At 37.7% G+C, this 23,087-nt stretch overlaps 5 protein-coding genes across 6 annotated transcripts; all 5 read left to right on the forward strand.

Moving 5' to 3' along the window:
• Positions 1 to 86: 86 nt before the first annotated feature.
• tmem107l (transmembrane protein 107 like) lies at positions 87 to 2,700 on the forward strand. 2 transcript variants are annotated; one of them, XM_062422507.1, is made up of 5 exons: positions 87 to 415; positions 891 to 958; positions 1,032 to 1,132; positions 1,917 to 2,013; positions 2,328 to 2,700. In XM_062422507.1, the coding sequence occupies exons 1-5, from the start codon at positions 329 to 331 to the stop codon at positions 2,395 to 2,397; spliced, it is 423 nt and encodes a 140-aa protein (XP_062278491.1). In that variant the 5' UTR covers positions 87 to 328; the 3' UTR covers positions 2,398 to 2,700. The 2 variants fall into 2 exon arrangements, with proteins under 2 accessions (XP_062278491.1, XP_062278492.1); XM_062422508.1 differs by lacking the exon at positions 1,917 to 2,013 and adding an exon at positions 2,090 to 2,186 and having other exon boundaries at positions 2,328 to 2,397.
• Positions 2,701 to 3,130: 430 nt separating this feature from the next.
• Positions 3,131 to 6,279, forward strand: krtcap2 (keratinocyte associated protein 2). The gene is made up of 5 exons (XM_062422509.1): positions 3,131 to 3,248; positions 4,898 to 5,052; positions 5,234 to 5,297; positions 5,527 to 5,593; positions 5,704 to 6,279. The coding sequence occupies exons 1-5, from the start codon at positions 3,245 to 3,247 to the stop codon at positions 5,822 to 5,824; spliced, it is 411 nt and encodes a 136-aa protein (XP_062278493.1). The 5' UTR covers positions 3,131 to 3,244; the 3' UTR covers positions 5,825 to 6,279.
• A 1,380-nt stretch (positions 6,280 to 7,659) lies between these two features.
• s100a10b (S100 calcium binding protein A10b) lies at positions 7,660 to 9,183 on the forward strand. Its single transcript, XM_062422946.1, has 3 exons — positions 7,660 to 7,792; positions 8,657 to 8,811; positions 8,931 to 9,183. Exons 2-3 carry the CDS (start codon positions 8,674 to 8,676, stop codon positions 9,087 to 9,089), a joined length of 297 nt encoding a protein of 98 aa, XP_062278930.1. The 5' UTR covers positions 7,660 to 7,792; positions 8,657 to 8,673; the 3' UTR covers positions 9,090 to 9,183.
• Positions 9,184 to 14,872: 5,689 nt separating this feature from the next.
• Positions 14,873 to 15,362, forward strand: LOC133983768 (protein S100-A6-like). The gene is made up of 2 exons (XM_062422947.1): positions 14,873 to 15,013; positions 15,133 to 15,362. The coding sequence occupies exons 1-2, from the start codon at positions 14,873 to 14,875 to the stop codon at positions 15,304 to 15,306; spliced, it is 315 nt and encodes a 104-aa protein (XP_062278931.1). The 3' UTR covers positions 15,307 to 15,362.
• A 4,909-nt stretch (positions 15,363 to 20,271) lies between these two features.
• Positions 20,272 to 20,800, forward strand: LOC133983765 (protein S100-A6-like). Its single transcript, XM_062422944.1, has 2 exons — positions 20,272 to 20,412; positions 20,529 to 20,800. Exons 1-2 carry the CDS (start codon positions 20,272 to 20,274, stop codon positions 20,700 to 20,702), a joined length of 315 nt encoding a protein of 104 aa, XP_062278928.1. The 3' UTR covers positions 20,703 to 20,800.
• The last annotated feature ends 2,287 nt before the right edge of the window (positions 20,801 to 23,087 follow it).

Genomic DNA, 23,087 nt, shown 5'->3' on the forward strand with positions numbered 1-23,087 from the left:
TCCTCCGGTTAGTAATAAAGAGTGCACCGACTCTGCGGTTGTTGTAGCAACCACACAGCGTTGTGTTTTCATTGTGTTGCTTTTTTGAGGGTTTGTAAATAGTAACTTAAGCTTAATAACGTGGTGATAAATTAACCACAATACTATACTGCTATCTACGAAGTTAGCTAAATGAGCTAAATACGGTAACTGAACTAACAGTAGCGGCGAGGCACATTTAAACTGCAGAAACCCTCATTACATAATTTTTTTCATCAGTTCACCACTGGATCCGAGTTGTTTTTTATATTACATGTTGACTTATTAAGTAAGTATTTGCAGCCTTATAATGTCGGTTGTCAGCAGCCTTGTACCTGCACGGTTCCTGACCATCATCGCTCACCTTGTCATTGTTATCACTATCTTCTGGTCGAGGGTAAGTAATGAGGATTTATCATGTCCCTCCTAAACCTGTTACTCAGACAAAACCAGGCATTTAAAGATACCTTGTACTGTGGGGAACTTTAACGCTTTAACGGGTATTTTTCACTATTTTCTGACATTTTATGGACTAAACAATGAACTGATGAATCACTGGTCAAAAAAGGTTGGGAACCACAGTTCTAAACAACTGTGATAAATTAAAAGTCTTTTGTAGTTTGGTGGTTACATGTTTACAATTTACAACTTTATTCTGCAAAAATCCAAATTAACATTGAGAAATTATTCCTGCCGACAAAATATATAACTTATCTAATACTGTAAAAAGCTTAATAGCCACTTAAATTAGTATGGCAAACCTTCAACTGAAATAACCCAAGCATGTAATGTGTAAAGTAATTAATGTTACAGTTCATCAGCTATAATTCTCATGCTTTTCCTGCTGGCTGTTTTTAATGTTTGATTTACAGGAAAATAACGTGAAGGCCTGTTTGCCTTTGGATTTCACACAAGAGCAATATGAGAATGAAGATAGAAAGTAAGTAAGATTATGATACATTCATGTACACACACTCACACATCCGCACTGTACTAATCTTTCTGTGTCACAGGTTGGTGGTGGCACTGGCGGTCACTCTCGGTCTGTTTGCTATAGAGTTAGCTGGCTTCTTCTCCGGAGTGTCCATGTTCAACAGCAGCCAGGGTCTCCTGTGTATCCTTTACGCTGACACTGTGGGTCCAACTCACTGATGATGCAGTTGTTGATACATATACAGTGTGTGCGAGTTAAAGTCAATGTATTTGTTTAAAATCATATCCCATGCAGCTGTTACTGAGATGTTGATATGATAATCTCATGCTTTAGAAAAATAAGATATGGTTACTATAAGAGCAGCAATTGAAATTTCATCTGCTTCTTGGAAAGAAAATACTACTACTCTTACTACTCCTACACTTACTAATATTCCTACTACTACTACTACTACTACTACTACTACTATTAATTATAATAATAATAATGATAATGATAGTAATTATTTTATTTGTTTAGCACTTATCATGCTTTAAATAGACAGCATAAAAGAATCACAAATATAAGAAACAAGAACACAAGAACAGCAAAATACAAGCGCACAATTAGAGCATATAATGGATATTAACAAATACAACACCCAAAGGGTAAAACAAGTCAAAATATTAAAATAGACTTAAAATCAGTCAACACCACGGAGCTGTGTTGACTAGGTGTCAGGTGAAAAGGTGAGTCTATAAAAATGCATCTTGAGATGAGATATAAAAGCAGAAACTGTGTCAAAATGTGGTGAGAATTCATACTTAGGAATCCAGTGTCACATTAAATATCTCTTGTGAAGCCCACAAACTATAACAAGTGTTACTTGAAATAATACACTGCAGGCTCATAAGATCAGGAATACTAACACTTTAGTGTAGTCTTCAGTTATACTTCCATGACTCTTCCTCTTCACCTACAATAGCAACAGGAGTCCATGCCAGTGCCTCAGTGGCTCTGCTTTTCTTTCTATTTGAGCAGTGGGAGTGTGACATCTACTGGTGGATCCTTGCCATTTGCAGGTTAGTATATTTATATAGTTCATATTGTGGAGGTATCTTTCCGAGAGAGTTTTTCCCTGACAGATGTTTCTCCCAGCACTAGCAGTCCACTGCAGCGCCTCCGTCTCCTTGTCTTTCTTTGTGTTTGAGAGGTGGGAGTGCTGGACATATTGGGTTATTTTTGCCACATGCAGGTTGGTGTATTCTTGTTGATGTGCAGGCATGTATTAACTTTCAGGGAGTGGAGTGAGAGTGAAAGTAAAAACAATGAAGTATCATTGTATATACTGTGGTTCTGTCTCCCTCTGCATTTCAATCTCTGTCTCTCCCTCTAGTGTGCTGCCTGCGTTTGTGGAGATTGTTCTGTTCATTGCTGTTTTTGGACTGAAGAAGAAGCCATTATGAAAGGCACTCCATATGTGAAATCCTACAAACCAGTGTGGATGTAATTCCACATCTCTGTTGCAGTTTACCAACAGACACTGTACTTACAGAACATCTGTCATCAATTTAATGATGTACAGAGGATTTTAAATTGTCATTAACATATACTACAACCAATCTACAAGCCACTCTGTCCAGAATAATTTTTATATTTTTATATTTTGTGTGTGAAATGAATGTAGAAATGGCATTTATATTATTATGTTTACTTGTAACATGTCCTGAGTGGTTACTTTAGAAAGAAATGTATCAGAATGTCAACTCTTTAAGATGCCTCTTTGTCAATAAACATCAATGTAGTTTTCTTCACATTGTCATGGAAAATTAAAAGCTTCTTAAAAGGCTACTTTAAGCCAAAATACTTTTTGTATATTTTTCTGTGAAACTATCAGAGGTTATCAGTTCTTTCTGCTTTGAACCATTTTTGCCTCCAGGGCACAGTCTCCTCCTGGTGTGTTTACATAATCCCGTCTCCTTCATCCAGATTGGTAGACATGACTACAAGTGTGGTGTTCCAGTCTCTTAAAGCATAAATTCACAAAAGTCAGGTGCCTATATGAACACTGAAAGATTTGTTTCACTATGGATGGATGGACAGATGGATGGATGCTTTATTCTTCCCTGATGTGAAAAACACAGACCCTGTCCTCTTTTTCAACATGTGGCTCCGCCCGCTGGTCCCACCTGATATTTGGTCCGACTAATGATCAGGCTCTCAGTTCCTACATCCTGACATTTCGCCGGCTCAACGAAGTTAAACCTGATTCACACTGGTTTCATTGTAATTACTCAAACTCAACATCCAATCATGGGTATGTATTGCATGCTTAATTTAGCTTCAAGTACTTTGCAAAGCGAGTTTGTGGATGTGTAGATATTGTTGCGGTGGAGCGTCATGAACTGACGTTAATTAGAAACATGTAGCGCTAACTTAGAGAGCTGCGTGATGCAATGCAGCAGCACTGTTCACCCTATCGACACCAAACAGGTGGGAGATCAAACTGCAGGTTCCACTGTGAAAGTAAAGCATGAAGTTGTCCAGATGAACAGCTGCTAACGTGGGTTGGCTAACTTGGAGCTAGCTGTGCACCGGGAACGTTTACGTGCGAACACTGACGTGGCGTTACGTGATTAGCGTTAACCGGAGACATTCAACGTCACCAGGAAGACAACCTGAAATAGCTTCTGATGGAAACCTGAATTATGATATTTAGCGGATTCTCTGTTTTTGTGCCACTTACACTTGTGAAGAGGTGTAGCTTAAGTCTCCACCCTGTTTAAACTAACTTTCAGATCTGTGAAAACTGAGAAAGGGGCGGTTTCACGGCTTTTCCCCCATGCCATTATTATACCACAGCACATTACATCAGGTCAAATCTGGACTAGATAGACAAAGAACCTCTCGAACCTCTAGAGCAGGTGTGTCAAACATACGGCCAGCGGGCCAGTACAGGACCACTAAGGGGTCCCACTGGATAACTTTGCAAAGTATGAAAATTATTATTCCAAATTTTCAATAAAGTACAATGATATTCTTTCTTATTTTCACTTGCCATTCATAGCCACTGGGCCTCTGTTTTATCATTATCTCTTTCTAGGGTAACCCTCAAAGGGACAAACATTTGCAAAAGATTTTGTGCATGGTTGACTTGGGACTACTTATCTTTGTGAACAAGCTTTTTCCTGTGGTTTATTACAGTAAAGTTATATTATATCCTGTTATTAGTCATAGGTTATTATGCAATGGTTTTACTGGTCCGGCCCACTTAAGATCAAATTGGGCTTTATGTGGCCCTTGAACTAAAATTAGTTTAACACCCCTACCCTAGATATTTATTAAAACACAGTTTCAGATTTGTGAAATCTTTTTTTCTGTTTATGAAAACTATTTTTTAAAGGGTGACTTCACTGATATTTCCTCACAAGAGCACATCTGACCAGATTTTATTTCAGTTTTTACAAATAGAACAAAGGTTTCACAAAACTGAAAATGGCTCTCTGGAGTCTCATTGTTAATCTAGTCCAGATTTGATAAGTGTAAGTAAAACGGCTTCTGATCTAGATGTGAAATCTGAAAGTGGGTTAGTTGAGTTGATACAGTTGAAATTTGATGGCATTCTTTTACGATGATTCTCAGCAGCAGAAAGTCTTTCAACACCAGCTCTAGTTAAAATGTGTTCCCTTTCTGCTGAAAGATAGACACACCCAGCTGCTCTACATTTTGTTTCCGCCCTGTAGTTGTGTTGATATTAAATGTGTCAAGCACATACATCTCATATCAGTTTAGTTACAGCTAAAGTGTCTTGTATGTCAAACTGGTCCTTTTTAGTTGTATAAATGCTCCTCAATACATCAATATCAAGGTATCCTCAGTTTTTCTGTATGTGAATCTCTAAATAGTACTTTGAATTGCATCTGGGTTTAGAGGTGTGATTAACCTGCCTTGTTTTCCCTTTTCTAGCTGTGAACACAGGCACCTCTCTAGTGCTCTCCAGTCTGCTGTCAGTGCTGGTGTTTGCTGGTATGCAGATGTTCAGTAAGCAGCTGGGATCTACCGAATGGCTCACCATCCTGGGAGGTTTCTTGGGATCAGTCCTCTTCATCTGCTCTCTCACTGTATCCTTTTGATGCTTCAACACATGCTGCTGATTATTAAATTACAATTATATAGCAGCTCATGTATAGTTTAGGTCATTTGTTAGTGAACATTCCATCATCTTGTTGTCTTTTGTATGTTTATTTTTATTATGCAAAATGTATGGCTGAAACAACACTTCCACCTTAACTTTATATCCAGGCATTTAACAATCTGGAAAACCTGTTTTTTGGGAAGGGATTCCAAGCCAAGATTTTCCCAGAAAGTAAGTGGAGATAATATGGAAACCTTCTTTTATTACACGATTTCTTACATGATGTTTAGTGTTTAGTGTTTAGTTTTGTAGTTAAAAAAAAAAATACACAGTTGGTCAATGATTTAATACCTTATTAAAAGTATGTACAGTACATTTTTTGTCTGATAAGTCTCTATTATTAATCATATAAATCATTCAGGCTGTGTTCACATGTATTATTCATTTTCCCCATTTCCAGTTCTGGTGTGCCTGTGCCTGTCCCTGTTTGCCTCTGGCCTGGTACACCGTGTCTGCGTCACCACATGGTGAGTAACAGTACCTCTGCAGATCCCATACACCTACTTTACATGACACTGTATCTGACTGTATATTATTTTAAATCTTATTCTCTTGCTTTCTCATTTTTTCCATCCAGCCTGATATTCTCCCTTTTTGCCCTGTACTACATCAACAAAATATCTGCCGCCCTGTACCAAGCAGCTGTTCCTTCAGTAACACCAGCCAAGGCTGCCAGCAAGGGCAAAAGGAAGAACTGAGGAATCAATTAATCTTTTGGGTCCCATTTGCATCCAGTTGATCAGTCAATATTACCCAGTTGCACATTTTGTCACTATCATTTTTTTTTTTTTTAATTCATGTTCCTTGTTTGGGTTTCTCTTACCTTTTTAAATTTGGTTTTGGGAAAATTACTTAATATTACTTAATTACGTAATCAGAGTACAAGCTAATAACCGATGTAACGGCTTAGCTTTTTTTCTCTTTTTTTTGAAACAGAAATTTCCCTAAATGGAATAATGCGTTGGTATTTGTAAGTCTACAGAAAATAGCTTAATGGCAACCTACATTCCATTGTGAACGTTTTCTTCAGCACTCTTTTTTTTCTTTTTTTTTTTTTTTTTAAACTGGTTGCAAAGAGATTAAAATACCCCATCAAATTATTTGTATATTCATCAGCATTCATTTTGTAATTAAAAAGTGTGAAAGACTTTGACTGTGTTGTTCTTCTCTTCAGAGTCTTTTCTTTTTAAAATATCATACTGTTAAGATAGGTGTGGTGGTATCCTGAAACTATGAGCCAAAATGGTCAGCAGTTTTCAGGAAAAGGTGCAGCATGGAGAAACAATAGCCTTGTCTGTCACCAACTCCCCCTTGGCATATTTATTTAACCACAGCTGCTTCATGGTCATCAGAAGTAGATTGGTCCAGCTGAGTGTGTTTGCTGGACCATGATGACAAAGGACAGATATGCTGCTCAAAAGACTTACTTGGAAAATTGGATTCAGACTACATACATACATACATACATACATACATACATACATACATACATACATACATACATATATTAAATGTATTAATGTACACATTACATTTTTTTAAAAACATTTTTATTTTTCTACTGAGGATGTTTTCATGTGTTGGCTGATATGACTGTGGGGTGAGTTAAACATTCAAGACCAACAAAGCTCATCAGAATGAACACAAATGGGCCCTCATGTCAAAAACGTTAAATATACCAAGTGATATCATACAATAGGAGACTGGATCAGATGAAGCCATAAGAGTGTAGAGGAAAAACTGTTACAGGCCTGGATGCTTGACCCCTACAGTGAGGGGGTCTGGTGGCTCTGTTATGCTTTTGGGGGCATTTTGCTGGCATGGTGTGGGTCCACTTGTCCCCTTAAAAGGGAAATCAATACAAAGTTGTTCTGAGTGATCACCTTTATCCTCTGATGAAACATTTCTATCCTGATGGGATCTATAGCCTTCACACTACCCAGATTCCAACCCAGTTGAACACCTATGGGAGATTTTGGATGGCACTCTCCACTACCATCATCAAAACACCAAATGAGGGAATATCTTTTGGAAGAGTGGTGTCCATCCCTAAAGAAAACAAGATGTTCTGGTGGCATGTGGTGGCCCAACACCTTATTAATACACTTTATGTTGGTTTTTACTTTGATTTGTCACACGTTTGTATGTGCCAGAGATTTGTATGTGTCAGATCATCTGTTACAGGCCCAAGTTTGCCCATCTTTGGCATGTCCCAACATCTTTATTTTTGTGTGTGTGTTACAACTGTCTCATTTTACTGATGTGTCTTTCAAGATCTAATTTTAAGTGATATGATATTTGTACAAAAACAAAATTGTGTGTCAATGTTTTTTTGTCCTGGGGATCAAAATTGGAGTTTTCTTTAGAATTTAAGTAGCTCACACATCACTGATAACATGTTTGACCAACTATGGTGTCACATTTGAAGTGGTTTGATCCCATGGTTCATAGCAGACGTGTGGGAGAACATGGACAGGGATGGGATGGTGTTTGGACATTCATTTCATTTGCTGCCTGGCCCTGCCTTTGCGTCTGTATCCCTCCCTCTCCCTCCCATCTTATAGGGCGTTGCCTTGCTGACTATAAATTGTTCAGTTAACTTTCAGCGAGTTCCTGCCCTCCTCATCGCATTACATCTTACACTTTTTCTACTCAGCCCTATTCTGGTAAGTTTGAAATGATCATTTTCTGTCACTAATTTCACTAATTCCACTGTTGGCTTGCGTCCCTTTTTGAAAAGTTGCCTAAATTCTTGAAAAAAAAAATCCGGATTATTCATTATCAAAATATAAGAGACAAAAGATGCAGCTATAGCCTAAAAGATCGCTCATCTCAGTTGCGTCAAAGCAGTTTAAAAAGTGTAGGCTACATACAAAAGCTGCTTTTTCGCAGTTTAGATTCTGTCTGTAAAATGTTCCACATGCTTTATTGGGTGGGCTTTTACTTATTTGGTACATTACGTCAGACTTTTCCCCTGGCAAGTAGCGGCTGGTCCTCTGTTAACGATCCTTTCCTTTTATTTTCACTCTTCTTGTCTTTAATTTCCGTACATGTATGTTCCATGTTCTCTAAAACTTGGGAGAGGAAGCAGATGAAGGGAAACGCAGAGGCAAGCTGGGTGTAAGATAAGGATTTCAGTTTGTTCCAGACACTGATGTCTAATATCCAAAGAATTTGCTCTGACTGCCAGTAAAAACCAACACCCACATCCTCACCTCTTGATATGTTAGTTTTGGACGCAGTAGCCCACTGTTTCATGGCAACCATATAAATTAGTGCAGCCATGTTTAATGACTACTGAAAGTTAAAATGATATATTTTACAGAAGTATCATTTAAAAACTGTTATAATTTTGTACAGTAAGTGGTCCAGGTGCAGATTGAGGTTTAAATAGCCTACTTCCAGTATTCTTAAGTAGTTATTTGTATAAAAAATCTGTTATCAACAGCTGTTATATTTGTTTACTGAAGTGAAATGTTTTTGTTTTTTTAAATGAAATGTATTCTTAGACTCGTCTTTCCTCCTTTCAGCACATCTTCCTGCAGTCATGACTGACTTGGAGAAATGCATGGAGTCACTCATTGTGATTTTCCACCGCTATGCCGATGAAGACGGTGATGGAAGGACCTTGACCAAAAAGGAACTGAAAAAACTGGTTGAGAAGGAGCTACCTACCTTCCTGAAAGTAAGGGTTTTCAAATCTAATCTCTAACCTGAGCACTGATCAATGTACACATATGTAACTTATTGCTCTTACTTCAACTTCACACCCTGAACTTGTCTCTCCTGCTAATGCTCTTTCAGACACAGCAGAACCCCAAAACTGTGGACCTTATCCTGAAGGATCTGGACCAAAACAAAGATGATAAGTTGGACTTTGAAGAGTTTCTTCCCCTCGTTGTTGGCCTTTCATTGGCCTGTGATAAGTGTTACATGCTCCATCAAAAGAAGGGCAAGAAGTGAAGGGGAAATAATGGTGTGAATTTTTTTTATAATAAGAATCCTTGGTAGCACAAATGTGTGCCAGACTGAAAAGTAAAGACAACTTTTAACAAAATTTCACCTTCTGTTTGTCTGATTTCTCATATATACTGAAACTATTTTAATTTCTTTCTCTGCCATCTGATTACATTGTAATAGTTTGAGTTGATCTGTGCCATCTAGTATCTCTTGAACATATGGAACCAATTTAACCAAAAGACGTTGCAGATGCCAGAAAAATACCTCTGAGATACTGAGAATATTGGCGATTACACATCTGTTACACATCACATGACCCATCAATCTTCCTTGAATGTCTAAATGAGGCAGCAGTCTTTATATATATATTTATATTTAAATGGTTCAATATGGGTATGTGCTGATATCAGATGTGTGTGTGCTCCAACCTGAGTGCTGCACACATGCGTCTATGTCATAAGTTTATGAGTTAGCTACACGAGATACACGTTTATACGTGCTTGTAATTTTTGATGGGGCTAACTTGCTTTTGTGGGGCTTTTTTTAGAAATGGTATTGTTTCTGTCAAGGCTCTCATTCAGTTTAGATGCCAAACTGCTCATTCCTTTGTTTTCGACTCACCTGCACAACGCTCTTCTGTTATCTCACATGTTGCACATGGTTTATTCAAAGGTTGAACCTCTCTGAACAGAACTCCACATGCACCAAGCAAGTCCACGGATGTAGGCAGGAACAAATTACTGTATAAAAAGTAGCTGAATCAAGGTTAAAGTGCAACAATAAGATATGGCATAGTGCAGTGCATAGGGTGACTGATGATCAGATTGTTACAAGTCCTATATGCTATACAGCTTTATTATTCAGAAGCATGAAGTTAGTAAGTGCAACACAACTGTCTTTTAAACCTGATACTTCGGATAGTGAGGATTTATCAGCAGATTTCAGAAATCTTGCAGTAAACTGCTGTAAAAGTTATAAAAAGCTCATTTAAAACCAGTGTGAAATATAGTTGGTTTTCAGATGTGTTAAATAAACCTTTTTCTCAGCAGACATTTTAACAGGTGTTACTAATAACATTAACCTGGTGCCATAGCCCCAGTGAGTCATGATAGTGTGACAGTGAGCTGGCATGCACAATACAGGACCCTGAAACTGAAGCAGCTAAATGGAATTCAGTCATCTTTGATTGTATGGTGCTTTTACTACAGTGTCATGTCAAAATGCCTAATGGAAGAAGTTATCAAAAATGCAGTCCATGATTACTATCAGACATACAATGTAGAAAGTGTGCTGGGGTTGTGAGGCTGGAAAAACAGACAAATGTATGTCAGCACAACACCTTGAAAGTCACCCCTGAGGCTACTTAATCATTAATCTATTAGTTTCTCAGTTGCTTTGGTACATTTCTCAGATCAGAACTGAAAAACTCAAAGGCACTTGTTCAACCTACACATCATCTAGTCACTTGTACACTTCATAACAGCAATGTCTCATTCATTTGAACAAACTGCAAATGCAACGATGTACAAATGTACAATTGTCTGCTGTGTTATGACCCCTCCCTTTTATGAGTTTGTGACAGCTGTTTTCTGCATTATCAATTTCTTATGTCATGTTGGTCAAAATGTATTATACTGTTTTTTTGTTGAATAGTCTTACCAAAACATCTTGGCATTAGTTTATTGTATAAGTCATTCCATGCAAAATGTTTGAACCAGTTGTCATGAAGCTGTTCGAAGGTTGCAGACGAATGTTGGGAGAACAACCCAATCATTCCTCAATGTCCTCAACCATTCAAACAGACAGAAGAGGTATATACAATAGTGTACTATGTGCACTGTACTCTAATACTGTATAGTTACTGTAATGCTTCATACTACAGTATTTCACTTGCATTTTACATAAAATGTATACAGATACATACCCTACTGTTCATATAATGTAACACACACACACACACACACACATATACCCATATACAGTGTGTGTGTGTGTGTGTGTGTGTGTGTGTGTGTGTGTGTGTGTGTGTGTGTGTGTGTGTGTGTGTGTGTGTGTGTGTGTGTATATATATTTATACGCCATCAACACCTTAGCCATGATATTCATCAGAAAATACTGACAGTATCATTATACATGGCTAATCTTTTTTGTCAACACTGACACAAGGACTTGTCATTCTTATGGCAATTACATGTTCATTGATATTTACTTTTGAGAGATAAACTAAGGACTTGAGCAAGTTACAAGAACTTGGAAGTGTATCCACTGTGTGGTGCTGTTTCTAACAAATAGTTTTGAGAAATGCACTTACTGTGGAATTTTAAGGATGAATTGAGAAACGTATGAGTATTGCATACTTGACAAACAAGAGGCAAACCACTCAAGGGCAGTTCTAGTTCACACTGCTAAAACTTAAAAACAACAGTGTGAAATGCTGCAACAGTCAGTCACTGTGATAACAGCGCATGTGCCAGCAGGATCATTTAAACAACAACATTAAAAAGAAAAGCAGGTTCAGTGCTCGATCATAAACAAAAACACAGGAAGGTGGTGACTTGGTCCCTTAAGTAGAATTACAGGAAATAACATTGAAGTATTTCATGTCAAACTTATTAACTTACTCACAGCTGAGCATGAATTACATTGATTTAATCTTCACTGATATTTTAAAGGGACAATTTTGTCAACTCTTGAGACTCAAGCTTTCATCTCAGAAACTACCTGCCTGGTACGGTATGATAGACAAAGAACGTTTTCTTTTGCAACAATGAACAACCAATTTCAGGCACTATAGGGTACATGTTTGTGTAGAGGACACCATATGCTGAATATACCACTAGATGTCATGAAACCCCTAAAAGTAATTTAGGCAGTCTGGTGGCTCATCCAGCAATCCTCTTACTGTTTGTCTCCATTTTCAGTGACTGAATGAGGAAAAGCATTGTTATATAATATTAATGTTGATAGGTAAATTAAAAGGAACATTTATTTTTATCACAACACAGAACATCAATTGAATGGAGTTTATAGAGGAAAAATATTGTGTCACAGGGTCTGGTGCAAATATGAATCAGTATTCCCTGACCCTGATGTTAAAAAATCTGTTGTAGATGCTAGTGTAGAGGTTGTGACCTTACTGTTTTGCAACCGACTAGTTGGAGAAAGCAAGTAATAACATTTACATTTAAAATTTTTTTGTGTTTTCATGAGTTGAATGTGTTATCTGAGCTGACCTTTTCATGCCTTTTTTTTATAACCCTACCTACGGATATAATTACTTGCAAAACATACAAATATACAATAGGACAGTATAGGAATAACATCTTGCATACCAAAGTGTAGAAAAACCTGTTACCAACACCCATAATTATAATGAAATAACAAAAGAAAGAAAAAACTAAATTACTGCATTCATGGTGTAACTGTCACAAAGTTGCGTTGCTACTTCTAGGCAGTATTTGTCTTGGAAAGGTATTGACTTCACTTTATTTTCTGATGGATAACAATGTACTAAATGTTAAAAGAGAACACAGTCACAGCAGCATGCAGATGTTACATTACATTAAAGCATTGATTAAGATTTTAAACAACTTTTTTTAAGTCTTAAAAACATGTACCTCTGAGGATGAATGGTAAAACATTCAGAAGGGAGTTCCAAGCTATTTCTATTCATTAAGAAACATTTTTAAATACAGTGTGAATGTCCATGGTGCAGACGATTGCAGAGGGACAGAACCTCTCCAGCAGCAACACAATACCCCAGCTGGCAGAGTGTAGAAAGATGAACTTTTTTGTAATTAATGCCACATGATCCTTCGTCTCTATTTTCTTTTCCTCCCCTGCAAGGAGAATCTGATTCAATAAGTGAAAGTAATATGGGCTAACTAAAGATAGGCTTGCGCTGAACAGTTTCAACTGACCTATAAAGGGGACTTGGCAGGGGGGCAAATGAGGGGAATAGAAGAAGAAATGCTGCCTTTCTGCTGCCTTGGAACAGAGGGGTGGAAAATAGTGGTTGAGTTACATAACAGTCCAGCGGGATGAATGGGAGGGACTCAAACATATTCAAACACAGTCAACACACTCACTGTGGCGTACTTGAGAGTTATTTCCAGCAGTCTTGTAACTAGTGTTGATTTTATAGTACGATATTCCAAAATTCATATAACATTAATCGTGGAAGCATACAAGACTTAGTCGAAAAGTTTATCTTCCAAAGTTAGTGTTTGTGTTTCCCTGTTGAGCTTCAATGTAGGGATAGCAACAAAATGAGGGAGTTTTGCAGTAAAAAGGTTATAACTTTGGAAAATGTTTTCGGACCTTGTCTGACCTAATTTAGATTGCTGAAGACTCATAAACTTAAGGGCTGTGGATTTAGAAAGTGATGAACAAGATGAATGGTTACAGCAAGAAAAATCTGTATCAGTGTTCATATCCTGACTATTGTTTTAAGAAAGACATTATTTCAACAAGGAAATATTATATAAAAGTCCAACACTGGCTGAACCACTTATATTTTATAAACTGTACAATATAGAGTTATTAAAAATACAGTTTAAAAGAATTGCAAGTAGGACATTAAATATATAATTTGAAATTCATACTATACACTATAAGCAAAACTCTTATGCAAACACGTTGCAATTAAGTAACATGCAGACATTGAGGCATGTTGCTAATAAACAAAAACATACACACCCATTCATACACACTCATGACCTAAATGTACCATTTGGGTTGGGCTGAAATCTACTGACTGTAACTTTCCATTTAGTCTGATATTTTCTCCCCGGCAGACGAACACTGAGCAGCTCTTGAGTGAAGAGAGAGATTTCCCAGCCTTCATAGTCTCTTTACACACACACACACACACACACACACACACACACACACACACACACACACACACACACACACACACACACACACACACACAAACACACACACACACACACATTTGCATGGAAGCATTATTTAAGGTCACTTTTCTCAATACAACATACACATGAATGTCATCATTCTGAGAGAAATGTGGTTACAACATGAGGCAAGACTGATGTGGCGTGTTTGGGTGGAGGAGGGGAAATCTCCAGAGCATGAATCACGTCTGGTGTGTATAGTTTTGTGTGTGTGTGTGTGTGTGTGTGTGTGTGTGTGTGTGTGTGTGTGTGTGTGTGTGTGTGTGTGTGTGTGTGTGTGTGTGTGTGTGTGTGTGTGTGTGTGTGTGTGTGTGTGTGTGTGTGTGTCAGGTGGTGTGAGTTTACTCTTTAAGAGGAGGCTTCCCCTTCAGTTTGACATCAGTCTCACCTGGGACAGCTGGTGTTACAGACGTGATCTCTCCTCACCTGGTGAACTCTAAGGTAAGTACTGATGGAAAGCATGATATGGAAGGAAGGGGGTTTAAAAGCATTTAATTCAGATACTGAACATGAATGGGTGCAAGAGAGAATGAAATATGTGTTGACAATGACAGAATGTTGTCTGTATTATTTATCTAAAAGTTTTGAGAGTCCTTTCATGGCACTTACTGTAACTTTAATGAGTGCTGATGCAAACAAGTTGCTCTGAGCATTTGTCAGTCACCTTATGGTGTTGATTTTAAACTGTTAGCTCATTCTTGTGAACATGTACTACATATCTAATTTGCAATTACCTGGACATTTCATCAAGTTTGACTAAATTCTGTTCATCCTGTACACTTCCATGGCATTTTCTTTTCTGCTTTCTTGTTTATTACTCCCAATAACATTCAACAACACTGTTTTGTTTTTCTCCCAGCTACAGCCATGGCTCGTCTGGAACAGGTCATCATAAGCATTGTGGATATATTTATGGAGTATGCTGATGATGAAGGCAAGAAACGCAAGTTAAACAAGGAGGAATTGAAGATGGTGTTCGAGAAGGAAATACAAAGCGACGAGTTAAAAGTGAGAGACTCAATAGTTGACATGTACATCTATGCATTGCACAGTCACAAGTTATCCTGTGTTTTATTTAACATTCATCAATGCATCTTTTAACTGTGAGAAAAAAACATATTTTCCAGGGGAAAATCAATACAGATGACATTGAGGAGGCTATGGAGATGCTGGATAAGAACCACGATGGCGAAGTCAACTTCCGAGAGTTCTGCAGGTGTGTGTCTGCCCTGGCCAGAAGTTACTACCAAAGCAAGCAAGGCAAAGGTGGCAAGAAAAGCAAGGGAGCTCAACCACAATAAAGACTAAAAATGCTACTGGTGGTAGGATATATCCATGATGAAGCTCGACCTGTGTTTTAAACGTGCATGCAAAATGTGATTTTACTTTGTTCCTCTGTATTTTGGTATACACAGAAAAGTCCATTCAATAGTGGAACTAAATCAATAAAAAAATAAAATTTGATTTGTTGTGTGCTTCTATGTATAGAAATCACTAAATGTCAAGCTGAAGCTGTCAGCAATTCTTGAATAGAAAGGTCAGATCTATTATTTCCAAGTCCCCCAAAAGTACAAACTTGATATTGGTTAATATCAGATTCTTCTCATATCATTGAAGCCACTGCCTCTCTCTTCCCATCTAATTTAAGAAACCACCTATTTATGGCTGTTTACATCTTTTTATGAATCTGGCAGCCAGTTCGAGCTGAATAAACAGAATGCACCTGATCTGGTGCCTATACTATAAAGCCAGTTCAACATACCCTGGACATCTTTTACTTAGCTGGCTTCATTGAGCCTAATGTTGATTGTCCAGATATCCAGTGCTATGAAAGTGGTCAACCTGCTCAGTCAACTCTTGGTTTCCTCTCCAGCAAAGAGCATTTCATGTGAAAGAGGCTGGGTTGTTAATTACAAGAGGAACCCAACAGAACCATGAAGGTTAGCTGTTAAGCATGAGTTACCATAGTGATGTACCCTGGTAAGAAGTGAACCACCATTGTTGGACTGAAAACTCACAGTTAAGTCTGAAGTTACCTCACTATACCAAATCTTGCTTCGTAGAACAGGCCCACATGTCAGTAAACCAGTCAGTTTAATGCATAAATGGTTCAGCCAGAGTGTCTGTGGTTAAAATGAAAGGTATGAACCCTTTTCTCTCACCTCTTCTCCTCTTCTCTTGGAAAGAGTCTTTTTTAAAACATGATGAAATTATCAACCCGTAAATGCACAAGAGAATAATTCCTAATGTTTATTATGAACAAAACACAGGAGGCAGTAGTTATAGAGTACTATGAAAAAGAGGCCTAGCTTTGTCATTGCTGACTGATCCCTTCAGTTTAAATAGTTCTTCTCTGAGGATAAAGGTTATAAACAAATAATGCAAATGTATCCATACTAGTTTTATGATAACATAAAACCATCCATAATAGAGATGTAATGTTACATTCTGCATGCATTCATGTGGATTTTCACCCTCTCGATGAAGTTTTAACTTACTCACATTCCAGCCTGTCTGGAAACAAACATATATTTATGTTGGTTCTTGTTTGCCTTGCTCCTGCCTCCCTGTCATGGACTTGTGATTGGCTGAAAGGGCTGCCTGTCGACTAAAATGTACAACTGCAAAAAATAACAAAAATAATCTCGTTAGAAGGTTGGGCCAGCTTGTGTGTTGCATAAGAAGTAGTGACATCTTCAAGCAGTACAAATAACAAGAGGATGTCACCTTTACAATTGACTTCATGCTAAATCAACTGTTCTTTTTTAACCAAACTTAAAACGGAGAACTCTTAGCATAACTCAAATCTGGATTATTCTGCATAGCTGACAACAAGATGTTAACAGCTGCATGCTCAGTTATTTTTTAAATTAAATTTCTTGAAGTTACTATGTTTAAAATGCTGTATTTAAAAGTCATCTATGTAGCTTCTACCTTTATTTGATTTTTAAAATATCAAGGGGAATGACGAATGTTTCAGTTACATAATACAGATGCAGACTGATCTACTCTGACAATAAAATATATAAAAATTGGGTCCAAAAGTTTGCCATTAAATATTTTTCTTGGTCACATAATGTGATGTAACACTGCTGGAAATGTGATGCGATTGCCATGTTCACTGCCTGAATTTATATTTCAACCAGGAGAAACGATAGAATGAAGCAAAAAAGAGTTTTTTATTATACAGATTATAATGATGATTAGGTATGGTCAAAAGTTTATTTTGCTCGGACTCTGGAGTGAGATTTGGAATCGAAGGACTTCAGTCCTGAACAGCGGCAAAATAGATCCCCCCTTGGAGTACAGACACTGGTGGCTGATGACTTCTGCTGAGACTGATCAGCTGATCAGGTTGATGAAGTGATGCACAGATGAATCAGCAAAGTCTGGGCAGTGATGAGGAGGTGGTGGGTCGTGCAAAACAGCATCAAAAAAGCACTGAAGCAGAGAGGGAGAAAACATATTTTAAAAGACAGTTGCAATAAGATAGGCTGGCAATGTAGGTGTGTCACCGTGCTATTGGTTAGATGTGACCAGGTGATATGAACAGCTGACATATTAATTGATGCCCTAGAAATGACAGCAAGGAAAGTATGAGCTGTGAGAGGGATTTGAAATAACAGAGGGATGAGAAATAAAACTTTGGATGTGAGCATGCTAAAAGATGACTGACTGAACTTTTGCTAAGCTTCATTACTGTATAGCTGTATTCTCCCTACTGCCTGCCAGGTGGAGCAAGCGTATTAAAATACTGTCTTATTGGCAGAACAAGCATTGTATTTTCAAATGCATCCTGCTGAGAGTTTAAACAGGCATCTTTTGTTCAAAGTGGGAATGTGTTAACTGAAATTCCCTTCAGATATAAAATGTTTAACATATTTTCATGTCCTCCAACTATAAATTAAGTTAATTTGTGGTCTGCAACAGCCCCCAAATTACTGGCTGCAGAAGCACAAAATTAAAAATGTGTGAGTCTAAATATTGCCTAATTCATCTTCCAATCCACAGAGACAAGTCTTAAATCCTGAGGAAGAGAAGACACTATTGCATGCATCTTTTAGTACAGCATGTTTCTATGTCACTTATAAAACATGTAAACACTTTTAAACCTTCTTTGTTAGTGACTACACATTGAAGGAAAGGTACAACATTATGTGAATTTTCCTTTTTTTCTGTCTCAACCTGCTTCCAGTCTTTGTTCTAAGACAGCAAATGTCATATCACATGTCACTTGTCGACCACACCCCATGTGAAGAAAGAAGCAACATCACTACCTAAAACAGGAAATACCCTACCCAGGTGTAATTGCTTCCACCTCAGCAAGAAAGTTAACTGTAGGTTCCCTCCCACCTTTTTTTATTCCCAGCTGTGTGCCGTGTGCATCATGTAAGGCAAACTCATGTAATTGATTTACTGTATCAACCTTATTTTGGCAATGACACATGTACATTTTATATCTAGACCAAAGAGAACAATAAGGACAGATAAGGAAGGCAAAGGAAATGAAGGATAGCCAAATAAAGTATTCAACTTTCAACATTTTGCTCCTTGATTAAACACCATTGGTGCTGTTGTAGTTAATATATGTGTATGAATTATCTGTTTATTTTATTGTAATAGTCTTTTTGAACACTGGTGCAGGTGATTGGGGACATGGATGACATGGATGAGCACACATTTTTTGGTATTGTAGACACTTTTGTTTGTAAGTATATTTTGTTGTATTAATAGAATAAACAGCCTTACAAGCTACAGAAGTCATCTGGATTGAGAGCACATGCCCAAACTATTTTTTGCCCAGTCTAACAATCACTCAGCGGCTTTGAGTAGCAATAGTCAACCACAAATGAGCAACCACACATAGCAGACAGAAACCACAATCTAAGTTAGAAACAAACAAAAATGTATTCCAATGCTGCTATGAAACAAATAAAATACAACCTAAAATACATCATACATGAATCTGCATTGAGGTTCAAATGTGTTTATCAGTTTGTAAGGTATTGCATGGTCTTGCACCACTCTATCTATTAGAAACGCATTTATGAATCAGAAGGGCCCCCTCTTATCCTCTGGTTCTTCTCGTCTAGCTGTTCCAAAAAGCAGAAGGGAAACCATTACTGATGTTACTTCCACAGGTGCACAGATAAGGGAGAAATCTAAAGAGGTCAAAAATCCAGCAACACTTGTAGTATAAAACAACTTTAACACTAGACCAAAACGATTCGGCTTGTGGTCATCATGAAACATATAACAAACAACATATGAATTTAAAAAGGATAGGTATGAAACTGAAAAAAACAAAGAGGTAAAAAGTATAAAAGACAACCAGTCATGTACATCCAGACACATAGCCACTTAAAGTTTCCATTAAGGGACACTATGCTTTCACCCATGTCCCTTATTGGACACTATACTGGTCTCTCTGTTAGTCGAAGACAACCATTAGTCTGAAGCCAATGACCCAGCCCATCTTTGTAGATGCCCCATTGGCTGATATGTGCTTAATATTTGTAACACGAGACAAGACTAACTGAGTCTTGCTTGAGGGGAGAAAGGCACATTTCCAGAGCATGAATCATCTCTGTTGTGTGTGTGTGTGTGTGTGTGTGTGTGTGTGTGTGTGTGTGTGTGTGTGTGTGTGTGTGTGTGTGTGTGTGTGTGTGTGTGTGTGTGTGTGTGTGTGTGTGTGTGTGTGTGTGTGTGTCAGGTGGTGTTCGTCAGCTCTTTAAGGCGAGGCTTCCCCTTCAGTTTGATATCAGTCTCACCTGGGACAGCTGGTGTTACAGACGTGATCTCTCCTCACCTGGTGAACTCTAAGGTAAGTACTGATGGAAAGCATGATATGGAAGGAAGGGATTTTAGCAGCATTTAATTCAGATACTGAACATGAATGGGTGCAAGAGAGAATGAAAGATGTGATGAAAATGACAGAATGTTGTTTGTAAGCCTCCAATATTATTATTGATCTAAAAGTTTGGAGAGTCCTTTCATGGCACTTACTGTAACTTTAATGAGTGCTGATGCAAACACAAGTTGCTCTGAGCATTTGTCAGTCACCTTATGGTGTTGAATTTAAACTGTTAGCTCATTCTTGTGAACATGTACTACATATCTAATTTGCAATTACCTGGACATTTCATCAAGTTTGACTAAATTCTGTTCATCCTGTACACTTCCATGGCATTTTCTTTTCTGCTTTCTTGTTTATTACTCCCAATAACATTCAACAACACTGTTTTGTTTTTCTCCCAGCTACAGCCATGGCTCGTCTGGAACAGGTCATCATAAGCATTGTGGATATATTTATGGAGTATGCTGATGATGAAGGCAAGAAACGCAAGTTAAACAAGGAGGAATTGAAGAAGTTGTTCGAGAAGGAAATACAAAGCGATGAGTTAAAAGTGAGAGACTCAATAGTTGACATGTACATCTATGCATTGCACAGTCACAAATGATCCTGTGTTTTATTTAACATTCATCAATGCATCTTTTAACTGGGAGAAAACATATTTTCCAGGGGAAAATCAATACAGATGATGTTGAGGAAGCCATGAAGATGTTGGATAAGAACCAAGATGGCGAAGTCAACTTCCGAGAGTTCTGCAGGTGTGTGTCTGCCCTGGCCAGAAGTTACTACCAAAGCAAGAAAGGCAAAGGTGGCAAGAAAGGCAAGGAAGCTGAACCACAGTAAAGATTACCTACAAACCCTTAAATTGTTTGTACAATCATAATGTTTTTAAAAATATGTTATACATCTTGCATGTATGCACAGTAAATGTTATATCAAAGACTGCCTACCTTAACAAATGTTACTAGTGGTAGGACATTTGTGTATCCATGATAAAGCTCGACCTGTGTTTTAAACGTGCATGCAAAATGTGATTTTCTTTGTTTTTTTGTAATTTCTTAACACAAAAATTTCTATTCAATAGTGGCGATAAATTAATAAAAACTACAAGTTTGATTTGTCGTGTGCTTCTTCTTATTGCAATCACCTTTGTCGAGCTGCAAAGGTATTTGATGTCCTGGGGGGGGGGGCAAGCATGGGCTCATCAAAAATTCAACAGACTTCACTCCCTATGGGCTTCGGTGCAGATATCGCCGTCAGCAGTTCTTGAATAGAAATGTCAGAGCTATTATTTCCAACTTGTTGACTTGAGTCCCCAACAAGTACAAACTTGATATTGGTTAATATCAGATTCTTCTAATATCATTGAAGTCATTGCCTCTCTCTTCCCATCTAATGTAAGAAACCACCTATTTATGGCTTTTTGCATCTTTTTATGAATCTGGCAGCCAGTTCGAGCTGAATAAACAGAATGCACCTGATCTGGTGCCTATACTATAAAGCCAGTTCAACATACCCTGGACATCTTTTACTTAGCTGGCTTCATTGAGCCTAATGTTGATTGTCCAGATATCCAGTGCTATGAAAGTGGTCAACCTGCTCAGTCAACTCTTGGTTTCCTCTCCAGCAAAGAGCATTTCATGTGAAAGAGGCTGGGTTGTTAATTACAAGAGGAACCCAACAGAACCATGAAGGTTAGCTGTTAAGCATGAGTTACCATAGTGATGTACCCTGGTAAGAAGTGAACCACCATTGTAAGACTGAAAACTCACAGTTAAGTCTGAAGTTACCTCACTATACCAAATCTTGCTTCGTAGAACAGGTCCACATGTCAGTAAACCAGTCAGTTTAATGCATAAATGGTTCAGCCAGAGTGTCTGTGGTTAAAATGAAAGGTATGAACCCTTTTCTCTCACCTCTTCTTCTTTTCTCTTGGAAAGAGTCTTTTTTAAAACATGATGAAATTATCAACCCGTAAATGCACAAGAGAATAATTCCTAATGTTTATTATGAACAAAACACAGGAGGCAGTAGTTATAGAGTACTATGAAAAAGAGGCCTAGCTTTGTCATTGCTGACTGATCCCTTCAGTTTAAATAGTTCTTCTCTGAGGATAAAGGTTATAAACAAATAATGCAAATGTATCCATACTAGTTTTATGATAACATAAAACCATCCATAATAGAGATGTAATGTTACATCTTGCATGCATTCATGTGGATTTTCACCCTCTCGATGAAGTTTTAACTTACTCACATTCCAGCCTGTCTGGAAACAAACATATATTTATGTTGGTTCTTGTTTGCCTTGCTCCTGCCTCCCTGTCATGGACTTGTGATTGGCTGAAAGGGCTGCCTGTCGACTAAAATGTACAACTGCAAAAAATAACAAAAATAATCTCGTTAGAAGGTTGGGCCAGCTTGTGTGTTGCATAAGAAGTAGTGACATCTTCAAGCAGTACAAATAACAAGAGGATGTCACCTTTACAATTGACTTCATGCTAAATCAACTGTTCTTTTTTAACCAAACTTAAAACGGAGAACTCTTAGCATAACTCAAATCTGGATTATTCTGCATAGCTGACAATAAGATGTTAACAGCTGAATGCTCAGTTATTTGTTTATTCAATTTCTGGACGTTTCTGTGTTTAACATACTGTATCTAATTGTCATCTGTATAGCTTCTAACTTTACTTGATTTTAAAACATTAAAGGGGGAATGACGAATGTTTCAGTTACACAATTCAGATGCATATGTGTACAGACATTTTTTTTAAAGTTTGCCAGTTAAAGTTCTTCTTGGTCACAGAATGTGATGAAACACTGCAGGAAATGTGATGCGATCGCCATGTACACTGCCTGAATTTATATTACTGTATAGCTGTATTCTCCCTACTGCCTGCCAGGTGGAGCAAGCGTATTAAAATACTGTCTTATTGGCAGAACAAGCATTGTATTTTCAAATGCATCCTGCTGAGAGTTTAAACAGGCTTCTTTTGTTCAAAGTGGGAATGTGTGAACTGAAATACGCTTCAGATATAAAATGTTTAACATATTTTCATGTCCTCCAACTATAAATTAAGTTAATTTGTGGTCTGCAACAGCCCCCAAATTACTGGCTGCAGAAACACAAAATTAAAAATGTGTGAGTCTAAATATTGCCTAATTCATCTTCCAATCCACAGAGACAAGTCTTAAATCCTGAGGAAGAGAAGACACTATTGCATGC

This window comes from Scomber scombrus, chromosome 7 (genome assembly GCF_963691925.1).
Source record: "Scomber scombrus chromosome 7, fScoSco1.1, whole genome shotgun sequence".
In the NCBI taxonomy this organism is placed as follows: Eukaryota; Metazoa; Chordata; class Actinopteri; order Scombriformes; family Scombridae; genus Scomber; species Scomber scombrus.